Source organism: Euwallacea similis, chromosome 9, assembly GCF_039881205.1.
Source record: "Euwallacea similis isolate ESF13 chromosome 9, ESF131.1, whole genome shotgun sequence".
Taxonomy (NCBI): domain Eukaryota; kingdom Metazoa; phylum Arthropoda; class Insecta; order Coleoptera; family Curculionidae; genus Euwallacea; species Euwallacea similis.
Window position 1 is genome coordinate 2328814 of NC_089617.1, and position 12889 is coordinate 2341702.

General features: G+C 36.3%; 1 protein-coding gene across 1 annotated transcript in view; it reads right to left on the reverse strand.

The window, feature by feature from the left end:
- sha (shavenoid) overlaps window positions 1-12889 on the reverse strand; it is a 40494-nt gene that overhangs the window by 6856 nt on the left and 20749 nt on the right. Inside the window, exon 4 of the mRNA XM_066393609.1 lies at window positions 4534-4644. Within this exon, the coding sequence (XP_066249706.1) occupies window positions 4534-4644 (111 nt within the window). The remainder of the gene's footprint in view (window positions 1-4533; window positions 4645-12889) is intronic.

Sequence of the window (12889 nt, forward strand, 5' to 3'; positions counted from 1 at the left end):
TTTTGGAACCATGAATAGACGGTTTGGCCGTCGACGTGGAAGCATGGCCGGGATATCCCCAAGTCTTTTTGCGTTTGGGATTATCGTAATGAACCCATTTCTCGTCCCCAGTCACAATACGATGCAGAAATCCCTTCCGTCTTTGCCTTGCAAGCAACTGTTCACAAGCGAACAGACGCCTGTCAATATCTCTTGGTTTCAACTCGTACGGCACCCAATATCCTTGCTTCTGAATCATTCCCATGTCTTTGAGGCGTTTTGAGATTGTTTGTTGAGTCACTCCCAATGATTGTGCCAATTCTTGTTGACTTTGACACGAGTCTTCGTCAAGTAATGCTTCCAAGTTCGCATCTTGGAAAACCTTCTTTCTTCCACCGCTATGTTGGTCTTCGACGTGAAAATCACCGTTCTTGAAGCGCTGAAACCACTCACGACATGTCCTTTCACTAATAGTGGCTTCCCCATAAGTATCTGAGAGCATTCGATGAGCCTCAGCAGCAGATTTCTTCATATTGAAGCAGAAAAGTAAAACCTCCCGCAAATGACGAGAATTTGGCTCGTACACTGACATTTTCAATTGCGAATAACTTTATGATGAAGACACAAATAGACTAATATTTTTATGAGGTTATGTTAACAGGTGCCCAAGGCTCCTGCATGCCCACATGGGGTTATTTATTTCGATCATTACTTACCGCTACATACATCTATTCAAAAACGGCGGAAGCAAAGTTGTACACCTAATATATCCTTTTTTTATACTATTTTTGAATTGAGATAAGTGAAACTAAACTATAATTGAACGGTGCTAATTCACATAATATAATCCTCATTTGATTTAAATGGCTTTCTTATTACCTATTTAAAGGTGCAAGTAAATTAATAGTTCATAGCGTTTTACTTTACCGATTTCTAGTTGATTTTCACAATTCCTAGGGACGAAAATAGAGCAGGGAGCAAGGATAACCCACCTTGCAGGGAAAGGGGGGGGGGGAATTTGAGTCACGACTACTGCACAATAAAAATGTAATAAAGAGTCAATTATTGCGGTTTAGTCAATATTTGGAAGGACTAGATCCTTCAACATTCGACTCAAATATATTGAAATCTCGTGTCAACAACTTCAATTCAGTTTTCAAATCCAGTGAGGGAATCCAATTTCGATTTGAAATAGATGATGGGATTTTAATCAATAGAGTTTTACATAAATCAGATGGACGTTAATTTGCAGATTTATCTCATACTTGCCAACGTTGTTTCCATAAATAGTTGTTCAAACAACGCGACATCTAGAGCTGTAGAAGAATTCAGTAATAAGTTCTGGTACTTTTCAACTATTAAAAATTAACATTTACCCCCATTTAATGGCTCATGTAGTCAATGGGCCTGTGGCTTTTAATATCGTTTTTTAACAGCGATCCCGGATAATGGTCAAATAGAGACTATTAAAAAATTCATTATCTACGTTTATCTACAAAAGGGCGAAGCTTCAGGGATTATTCAATCGTTGGAAGTTTCTGAGAGTCGCCAGCATGGTATTTATGGCAAAATAAGCGACTAATTATTAATATACATGTTGAGGCTCTTTTTTCTCATCACCCGATGAACCAAGAGTCTCCTGCAGAAGATCACCTATAGATAACTTGAATAAGCGTACTAGTGCTTTAGGGGTTTTGGGTGAATCAGTGAATTTCTGGGCCATGTCTAATGCTCCTAAATTGGACTATTATACTCGTGCGAAATCGGAAAAGAAAAACAGTTATAGATCAATAGCAGCATTAGAATTTGATGATTGTATCAAATTTATAAGTGAGAGATGCATTTTACTGTTGACTTTATACCGTGATTCCGTTATTAACAAAGATAAAAATATAAAACATCAAAGCAATATATGTTTTTTTTGGTGAGGATAAAGGCGGAAAATCGAGTACAAATGCAATTTCTGTTTAAAAAAATTAATGAAATGTTTTGAAATTAAATCCTCAGGACATATATTCTTCATTTTAAATCTAATAGTGTAAGGAATGTTTCGCACAATCACGAAGATAATAAATCCTCTAATGAACTGTCGGATCAGAATAATCGAATTATTAGTCAATTGATTAATGATGGCCGAGTTGTCACAACCCCTAAATGCCCTCGTAGTAGGGACGAAACGAGTTAAGAGCTTATTAACTTTATAATTGACATTTTGAAGAGCCAATGCAAAAATTAATACACAAGTGTTGTTAACTACTGCTGTTGTAAATAACAAATGGACATTAGTATAAATGTGCATGAGTTAAGGAATTGCTAAGTTTAATCACAGATAGCTTCGTTTCAAAATCAATTTGAATAGGGAAAAGCACGACATGTCTTCACATCCAATCAATCATTTTGAGAGCTCAGTTAGTTTGCAAGGGTCATCTAATTTAAAATCCCATCTTAATTCAATTACTTTACTTATTGTTGAATTAACCTGAACTTTTTTCATTTCATCTCGAGGAAGATCTTCTAAAGACACCCAATCTGTTTTTCTGGCGAGCATGGGATTCCCCTTGGCTCCTACCCACTAAAAACCTCGGGATTCGTTTTTCTGCAGCCTCCGACGATCTAGGGCTCCCTGGGGGACAAAACGTTAGTGTCAAGGAGCGTGGGGATTCGATTGTCAATCGCCTTTAGGCCTGGGGTTATTGTCCCTCTTGAGTGGCACGCTCCATGCTTTTCCTTTACCATCGCAGAAATGGCATTGCTACAACAGTCCCACTTTGTTTTGCATTCCAACATTCTGTTGATGAGGAATGTTAAGCTCAGGTTGTCTATGCATTCTTTTAGCACGTTTCGCTGCTCTTCGAATAGCGGAAATTAACCTTAACTAACCTGAGCTACTGGGTGTTCGTCGAATAATATTCTGTTTGCAGGTCCTACTATTCAATAAAATTTAATTCCTATTTTATGTTGTGTTCGTTCCCATAGATTTATTTTAGATGGTGAATAAAAGAAGATGTATCATCAAATATTAATTAATCTTAAAGATGGATAGTTACAGAGGATTGTAAGTTGTGCTAACCCAACCTTACCTACTGACATTAATGATTTATTTATTAGGCGTGTTATGGCATTGAAAAACCGATAACGCTAAGTATGATATAAATCATATTAACTTTAATAAATAATCAATAAAAAAGACAAATCTTAAAATATTGTTGAAACAACTCGAGATGATATGGCCTTGGGATGATTATTTACCTCCAAATATCATTTTAAAATGGCAAAATATATTCTTGAACCTGAGCCACGAATTTAATTGAAATTCCTCGTATGGTTTTAGGCCTACTTCACATAAAATTTTAAAAAATTTGCTATTTGGAAACATATCTGGCAATTGATTATGTCCCAAGCTACGGGTTGCTGCAACGAAGTGTGTATCAATACCAAGATTTGAATCAAAGACAGATGATAGAAGGGAATGAAGTAAAATAAAAGGATAATTGTAGCGGGGACATTCTAGACGAAGAAATGAGACTTTGACGACTTGAGATGTTTTCTGAAGGAGAGAAAGGGGATTTCTGCCAATATCACTTGGAGGAGAGTAAAAAAAGGAGCCGCCAGTAATTGCAGATAAGGTCCTTACGCGTCCTTACGCGAAGAGTGAGATGTTAAATAGAATGGGAAGGAGGAAGAATGCCTCCCTAGTGGGCACCTATGGAGAACCACAGAAGTAGCTGCATCTAATTCAATCCAAAATATACTGAAATCGCCACAATGATCTCAAAGTCATTCGACCTGATTTGGAATATCCCGCAGAAATTTGAAGGAATCTAAACCGGCCTGAAATATGGCGAAGTAAGCAAAAGTAATCCCCATTAATTTAGAGCAATGAGAAGTAATGTGAGCTATTGTAAATTAGCTTAAGTAATCCCAGCGAATCTCGAGTTGATTCGACTGCAAAGCTGAAATGATCCGAAGAAATCTAAGTTAATTTACAGAAATATGATCATATAATTTTACTATCGTTCCCGGGGAATGTCCGACTGGAACCGACCGAGGCACTATCAAAAATGCTGCATCTACCATATAATTACGAGCACTGTCTAATAAATCTATCGCATTTCCTCGAATAGAACTACTACCACTTAACGGTATTGCCGCTTTGCAGATTCATTGATAATTAATCAATCGTACGCCCTTGGTACCACTAACAGAAGTTTTATCTCAACCCATTAGACAAGGCAAACTCGCCCCGTTACACAAGGAAATCACCTCCAATAATAAAATAAAACGTTCCAATAAACATGTCGCAGTACCACCGCGGGAAGTCCTTTTGGGCCATTTCGTCGAAGACCTCAATAAATTCGACAAATCAAAGATTAAAACCGAGACTCTTAATGCATTGTTCGGTACCATCGGTACTATTCTCATATATTAGCGCATTGCCATAGCAGGCAGTAGTAATTTGAAGACGGGATGCCAGTAAACGCGAGATAATCACCGGGCGAGGGTTATTTATCTTCCTCAAGTGTTCTGATATACTATCCAAACCGATAAACTTACCGTTAAAGAAGATTTCCTTGCTGGGATGGATGATCTGGCCTTTGAGGGGTAGGAACACGAAGGGAATCTGCTGCGATGTGGAGCCGCCCACGAAAGGTGCTAAGGCACATTCTAAAACAAATAAAAGGGAATATTTAAACTGGTACTACCTCACGGTCATATTACAAATTTATCGCTAATAGAGAAATTAAATAATTGAGCTAGCAAAGTCAATTCGACAAGGCTGCTCCCTATGGGACCAACATCGGGTACCTACCACGTATGTACATAATTATTGCATCAACTACATAAAAGACGGCCGTAGCATTACCTATCATAACTATATCGGCCATCTGTAACTTAGTAAGTAAGTATGAGATTTATTATTCGATTGAAGTACCAGCAGCAGGTAGTCATTAATTGGCCCCATCTGTTCGAACATTAACATGGACAGTTCCTTAAAGGAAATAGGCAACGAAGGTCCATCTATTTGCTTCTAACAAATAGTTTTATGGTATAACTAACGAGAGGTGTCTAAATCTTAGCATGACAGGTCTGCAGACTACAGAAAAGGAGCTTAGTAAAACACTTATATTCTTTAGAGCTGCAGGAGATTGTACTTTGAATAGATTAGATTAGATTGAATTATGTGAGTAGGTGTTTCTGAGGGTTACTGATCTGATCGCCTTACACACATACAAAACCATTAACCGCATTCGACAGAGGTAACAGAAGTGCAAATCGTTGGAGCGCTACAGCGCTTAAATCTTAAGTTCGCTAACTGCTTTGTGTCTGACAATTTAATTTGACAAACAGCTGATAATTTGATCCTGTGAAAATTGGAGATTAAAAATTACAGCTTTCAACGTGATATGCTTTACCACTTTATGTCAGCGTTACAGTGAAATTTAATCTTTGCAATAAAGCGCTGCTGTTCCTTGAATATGCCCATTGGCAATATAATTTTAGCTTCCATTTAAATACATTTCAAAGGAAACATGTTATTCAAGAGAAATCAAAACCGTGCACGAACGCTGACTCTGCTGAAGGCGGCCAATGATGCGGTCATATTTTTGGAAAATTGTAAAGGTATAATAATTTCGTTGCCTTGTTATGTCTAAAAACGGTTGTGTATGCACTTAAAGACCTGCCAAGTTGGCACTTTAAATGCACTCAGCCCAGAAACGTGCGTGGGAATATGATTAAATTTAAAAAAATTTTTGAAAACTGTAAAATTCACATCATTCAATATTCGGTTAAATTTTTATGCCAAAAGACAGTTCTGTATATCCGTGTTTTTCATAATCTTTCAACCGTTCAAACCAGCTTACACTTCATGCATGGTTTGCGTCGGAGGTATACCAAAGAGCAAGGAAATTAGAATTTAATTTACCTAATTTTTAAAAAATTGTAAGTCCCACAGAACTGAAAATTCGATTATTTTTTTACTTCCAAAGACGGTTCTGTATGTTGTTAATGATTTGTAAAATTCATACCTCACTTTCAGAGGAATACGTGGTTTAAATCTGATACACCCCAAAACGCGTGAGTCGGTTTCAAATTTGGAAAATTGAAAATTTTAAACCAACAAAAATTTGACTGGTCTTATATGTCTGACATATCCTTAATGTAACCTACACTGAGAAAAAAATTTCATTATCTCAGGGGCCCAACAATCCACGTTGATTGCATCTTTTTTGTCTAAATGAGAAGACTCAGTGGTTTATAGACTCCTGTATTACCCATTAAGTAAAATAATAATTTGGTATAGAGATTTACAATCTGGTAAAGGCTTCGTCGATTCAACAGTTACTCGACATGTATCGTATAAATCAAAATCGGCCCATAAATATAGGGCGGCGCATCTTTTGGCATTGCACATCGGTAATTCAAAGGTAAAGAGTGATTATTAAAAAAAACCTTGAGTGGACGTTGAAATATCAGAGGCGTGTCTTGGGTAAATTTACCAGCTGTTATCTATTTGCCAGCCCAGTTGACTATCAGGCTGGGTAATAGCCAATTGCTTAATCAACGCCCTCCATTTATAATTCACTCCTTACTGTAATGTTTTTTAATGATCACCTGTTATATAAGCCATAAAAAATCAGTTTCTTATTGTTAATTTATTTGAAAAATAAAAATAAATCGTAATTTAACAGTTTTAATGATGATTAAATCGGCTAAAATTGATCGTGTCCAAATGAGAAGTGGTTGCATATAGAGCCAATTGATGGAGTAGGAGGCTCGAACCTGTTCAATACAATAATAATCAAAAGACATATTGGCAGGTTTCAACGACCATAAATTTGGACAGCTTTCACACCTTTAAACACCACCTTGCAAACATAAACCTTTGCAGACCAATTTACCAACGAATTAATTGTTTTATGGAGGAGTAACAGTTACTTTAATGAGTGAAGGTTCCTTGTCAGCGTTGAATATTTCTGGCATCTTAAACGTTACCCAATTGCTTGAAACAATAACTGTAAGGCAGCTGAAAAATTTTCGACCAGTGGGATTCAACAACCTATTGAATATGCTGATCCAGTGGTAATTTCCTATCATTAAAATGTCAAAATTTAAACACTTAAGAGAACATAAAACGTATCTTCGAAACGGTAGGAGATGAAAATCCCAATAAATCGCTGTATTCAATAGTTGTCGAGGATTTAGTGCGATTCTATTCAAAGATAAGAGCTTCTTGTTTGTTTGGATAACGACCGATGATGTTGTAGATCAAGGTTTATGGGTAAGAACAATGAAAAGCCATCAAAAGACAAGTTTAGCTAGAGGTTTATGGGGTTGTTTCTTGGATAACAGTGAAAGATATATGTAGCTTATGGTAGAATCGGTAGGTAAGTTGTTGTGTCGCAATGGCGAATGTTTGGATGATGGTTTTGAGAAAATTAGTCCTCAGTTAGTCAATTAGTGTGTATACGACATCGGACTTAAACAGCGAACTCACCGAACGAATCACTTTTCTTACTTTTATTTTTAGGCCTAAGTAAGCCTAAGATTTACGCATGTGAGTCCATCTCACACTAACTCCCGGTGGCTACTGGTAACGTAAGTTCTTCAGGGTGAACACCCGCGCTATTTTATGACATTAAAGCCAATTTCAAAGGAATTAATGAATTCGGCGAATAGAGCTGCATAAAAGCAATCAACCAATGCAACAGAGACATATTTGAATCTTTTTTAAAAGGGAACGCACTAACAAATTTAATGACGGTTCGGCCGTTTTATTACAGAGGCACTTGGAGGCGCTCGAAAAATTTTAACGAACATCGATTTCAAACAGTACAAATTTCCGAGAATGGTTTATTAACCTGTTTAAGCATGCCCTAGTCAAATTGCTGCTTTATATTTATATCAAAATTCAGCGACCACCGCAACTGCACTTTTTACAAACATAACGGGGTCTTATTGAGCGAGATGCTTTTTTACGGGCGATTTTAAGGTAATAAATTTGCAGATTATGAGAAAGAGCTCCATTAAGCCTTTCCGACACAGAAAATGAGCTAATAAAAAAATAAGTATAGTAACTACCGCATTAGCAACAGACATATAATCACTTTTTGGGGCTGACCAATACCTCCAGGTTCTAAAAAATATAATTTATCGACATATGTAATCTGTTAAACAATGGTTAAACGTAGTGGTGGTACTGCCAAATTATACGGGATGTCGCATAATTAATGCACATAACTGATCAACAAGTTCTTTATGTATCTCTTTATGTTCCCATAATTCATGATATCTTAAATTTCTTTAAAATTTAATGTTGTTTTAATATCTTAAAGGCTCCTTCATTGAACACGAAATATCTTTACCGGACTCAATTTCACTTGTATTTAAAATTGATATTCGAAAATGAATTATGTGTTTCAAAATGACTTTATAATTGGCCAATCTACCATCTCTTTAACTAACTTTATTGACAAATGCTGATTAAATTAAAATTAAATGGCATTTGAAGAGGCGAGTATCATGAAATAAATAGTTTTACAGTAAGCCATGTTTCAGCAATTTTCATATGACTTTATGACAAATTATATTTATTTAGAATTTAATGGCTTTTCGTACTTTAAATCCCCTTTTACTAAGGATGAAATATCGACTTGGACTTATTTAATTCCTCCGATTTAAAAGGCAGTTTAAAGTTCTTGCACGTTATTCCATCTGATTAAAAACCTGGTTCACTTGAGATGTACGTATTTTTCTTCTGTATAAAACAAGAATAATAACAGAATTTGACACATGAGTGAGGTTACAAATTCGACAAATGTCACTTTTTACCTGCCCGAACAGTGACAATGACAATAAGACAGAACTGCAGTAACTACAGAAGTAAATTTCTCAGTGTTTAACTAAATAATTGAGGCTGGAAATTTAACACATTCGTAATAAAAATTTGACATTTCCTAAATTTTTAGCCTCACGAATGTGTCAAATTTGACCATTGTCGCTGTCATTATTATTAATCTAGGAGGAAAAAAGTTGGAGTAAATTACAGAGTTTTTCTTCTATGGGTTTCCTTCGTCGCTGCAAGGGTAATAAAAGCAGACTCGATTTCTTTTTTATGGGAATTATTTCGTATAATTAGTAAATTATGCGTGTGTTTCAATTTCAAAGAAAGCAGTGAAAGTGTTTGTAGTACCACCTGCGAGACAAAGAGATGATCAGATTTATGTACAATTGTGTGTATCTTTTATTACCTCGCTGTTGTTTATATGTCTGGGATAAATGCTGGAGTTAATAATAGAAAGTAATGGTACCTACACATTATCTTCTTTGTAATGTTTTCATATTCCAATATTTCAATTTGCACTTAATGATTTTGTTGACGCTGCCTATAAGTCAACACATCGTAGTAATCAATACGCTTACTCAAAATAGAATAATTCGGAAAGGGGAAGAATAAAGATGCCCTACGAATATCTTTAAAAAAACTTCCCCTGAAAGGCAGTACTAGTTTCATCCTAGTACAATTTATGATTTTTCCTCCTTTCACCATCAATCTTCGATTCAATTGAAATCTATCTTCAGCGACAGCAAAAACTATAAACACGGCCGCCTTCTGAAGAAAAAATGCCACGAATCAATAAGAGATCTAAGGAGAATCCGAGTAGTATCCACCGCGGGCCAAACTCTCCGAAGATGCCATTGCTGGTGCTTGCAGTTCTTCAGGCCGTGCTTTTCCATAAACATAAGGTAGTGCTCGTTGTTTAAACTTCCATAAACGTCACGGCGTTCTAAAACCGCGATTTGGCCCCATTACCGTAAATCTCTCATTTTCTAGTCAATAACGAAGTGTTGGTACCATACTTGGGATGTGATATAAAAAAATGCACGGTGGTACTAAAAGAAGTAGCAGCCTTCTTTGGTTTTAAGGTACTACCGACGACTAGGTTCTTGAACTTTTTGGATGTTGGGAAGTCGTAAGAATAAAAATTGAGAGTGTAATGTTTGATTTAAAAATAGCTTATGAAGCAGTACCGAGAAGTGTCATCCATTATACGACCAATGATTGCAGATAAATTGACGAAGAAATTGTAGTTTCCTTCGAGGTATCCGCTTGGTAATACTACTAATGATTGGCCATCGTCATTGAATTATTATTATTCTATTTCCGACTTTTATGAATAGTCATATTTACAAACTCACCTCACACGTCAACTTTACAAAATGGTACCATATTAAATTAATTTAATAAATAATTAAAGTTAATATAGGATTAAATCGTGGTAGTGATAATTAAATAAGTATAAATAATCAATTAAAATGGCATTATAAATCTTTACATCTTTAGTACTATCATAAAGCTGTGATTCCTTTAAACATGTATAATGTAACGAATTTGTTCTTAATAGTTTTCGGTGGCAATAACTACAAGCAATTGCGAGCTGTAAAGCAGAAGTAGTAGCTATTACATTTTATTAGTGGTACAGTAGTATTTTTATAATGAATATCGACCCAGTAAATAACTGAATACATCTTTGCTGCAATTTAAACGACATGGAGGCAGTTCACGGTCTCGAGGTAGTACCATTATCGCACCTTTTTCTATCACCAAGAAAATTAATTAAAATTGGTAACTGCCGATAAAAATTCTTATGTATAGAACCTGTTATGGTTGCTGGTACCAGTTGAAGGCACCACTACATACTAAGTCTCAATTTCACCACCGTTCTCCCTATTTTCTAAACCCACAATGCCGATTTGTCTTCACCTTTAAAAGTTTTTATTGCTAACAAATTGACTGAAACGTGATACAAACACGTTGGTGTCCCAATTGTAAATTTGCCCTTTTTCAGTCTCAAAAGCTGCAATTTCATGTTGGGCGTTTTTTTATATAGCCATTCTTGACTTCAAGGTACTACCACTGTCGCGAATATTTCATGTATTTATCGCCTTAAAAGCAGCTCTGAAAATGCTTTAAGATCTAGTGGTAATTAGTAAATGAGATATAAAAAAATTTGATATCAAGCTGTCGGCAAAACTGTAAAATCCGGTAATATCTGAAGGTGTCATTACGTAAGAAATCCAACTTCAGTTTGGAGCGGCGTGTTTATCACCTTTTTTTTTTAAGGATGTGCAAGTGAAAAATGTCGCCACTGCTTTGAGTGTAAAACAGTGGCGTCTCAATTTGCACAAAAGGACCTTGTAAAATGATGATTACCAAAAATGGTGAGACGCGTTTGAAAATTTCTATCTACTGAACTGGGACTTGCACGACGCCAACGGATTCACGTGCATATGATCCAAGCAACAAAAATCGGTATTGGTTTGTCTACAGAGTAGCGTGTCAATCTGAGCTAAGAGACTTAACAAACCTGATCCACGAATCCTAACAAGTAAAAAATCGTCACTGGTTCGGTAATGAAACAGCGAAGTTCCAGCTTGAACTTCAAAGGATGCCGTAAATTTGTATTTAAACTCGCGCAAACCCATTGGTGAGTAAGAGACATCAACAAGGAAGTAGCAGAGGATCTTCGGCATAGTTAAATTGGATATCAAAACATCTATAAAATCAGAAAGAACAGAGCTTGGTGGCAGTAATCTAGATATACAGGGTACTAATAGACCAGTCTAACAAACGAAATCTCTTTGATCGGATTTCATTATTATGTCCAACTCGTATTATTTTACTGCCGTCCGAGGTAGCAGCTTATTATCTAGTGAATTACTGCCAGTCATTATAGCGTCATATAAATTCAACTTATCAGGAAAACCATCTTAATCGGATTTGAACAAAAAATGGTTATTGGGTCGATTTTTTTCGATGGCATCGAGGTTTCTAGTCCCTCTATCCATTGTCCCACACGACTATCCGAGCTCTACTACTCGGACACGCGGGAAATCTACATAAAGCCGCGATTCCGAGGAAAACCGTGGGCTACACGTCACGCACTATCATTTCTATAAACAAAACACGATGGAATCTCGATAAAGTTTACGAGACAAATAAACACAACCGTTTTGCAACATCTGCCTTTGGGCTTGTTAAAGTGTTTGCTCATATTGAAAAATGTCTGATTTATCCATTACGGTGGTTTTAGCTCAGCAGCAGCTGACGAGGGCCAACGGTATCCATCAGGATTTATTGGACACAATATCCAAGTTAATTGTTTCGCTTTGGTACTAAATCGATTGGAATGGCGCAGAAAAAGAAGATACTGATGATTCGATTCTAATGCTAATAATGGCTAAATCGGCATTTCAAGCGAAGACGCGGTACTTTCTTCGGGGTTCCATCTAAAGCAATCGTTTTCGTTGTTTATCGTTGTTTTTTTCACTGAAAATTCAATCAGCATCGAACAGTGGATTACCGGCGATACTTGCTAGGAGTAAAAGGCGTATGCAGTTTTCTCGCAAGTTTATTATTTTCTCACGACATAGTTACACAAAAGAATGTCGCGAAGAAAAAATTGTTAAATTATTGTTGATTACTGCATTAAATCCGGAAATGCCGACGATTGACTTGAAGAATTGAAAAACTCGGAAATTGATCTTACAGGTCTTGAAATTATAACGGAACTTCCAGAAATTGGGATCGTATCATGCAAGGTAGGAAAAGGGGCCACGACTACAACAAAAACACGCAAAGCGCACTCTGTTCTTGGAACGTTTATTTAGTCTCTCGAGAGCAAAATTTCAAAAATTTTAAACAGCTTAAAACCTCAAAAATGTCTTTGTTAAATTATGAACTTGCAAGTGAGCTATCGGAAATCAATCAGTGCCCCATGAGGACGGATTTAAAAAGGGATTACTAATTCAATAACTACACCCCAATCTAAATTGTACTCTACTGGTAAAACACAATTTTTCTTGCAATAAGTACACCACTGATTTTAGAGATTAACGTCGAAAATTC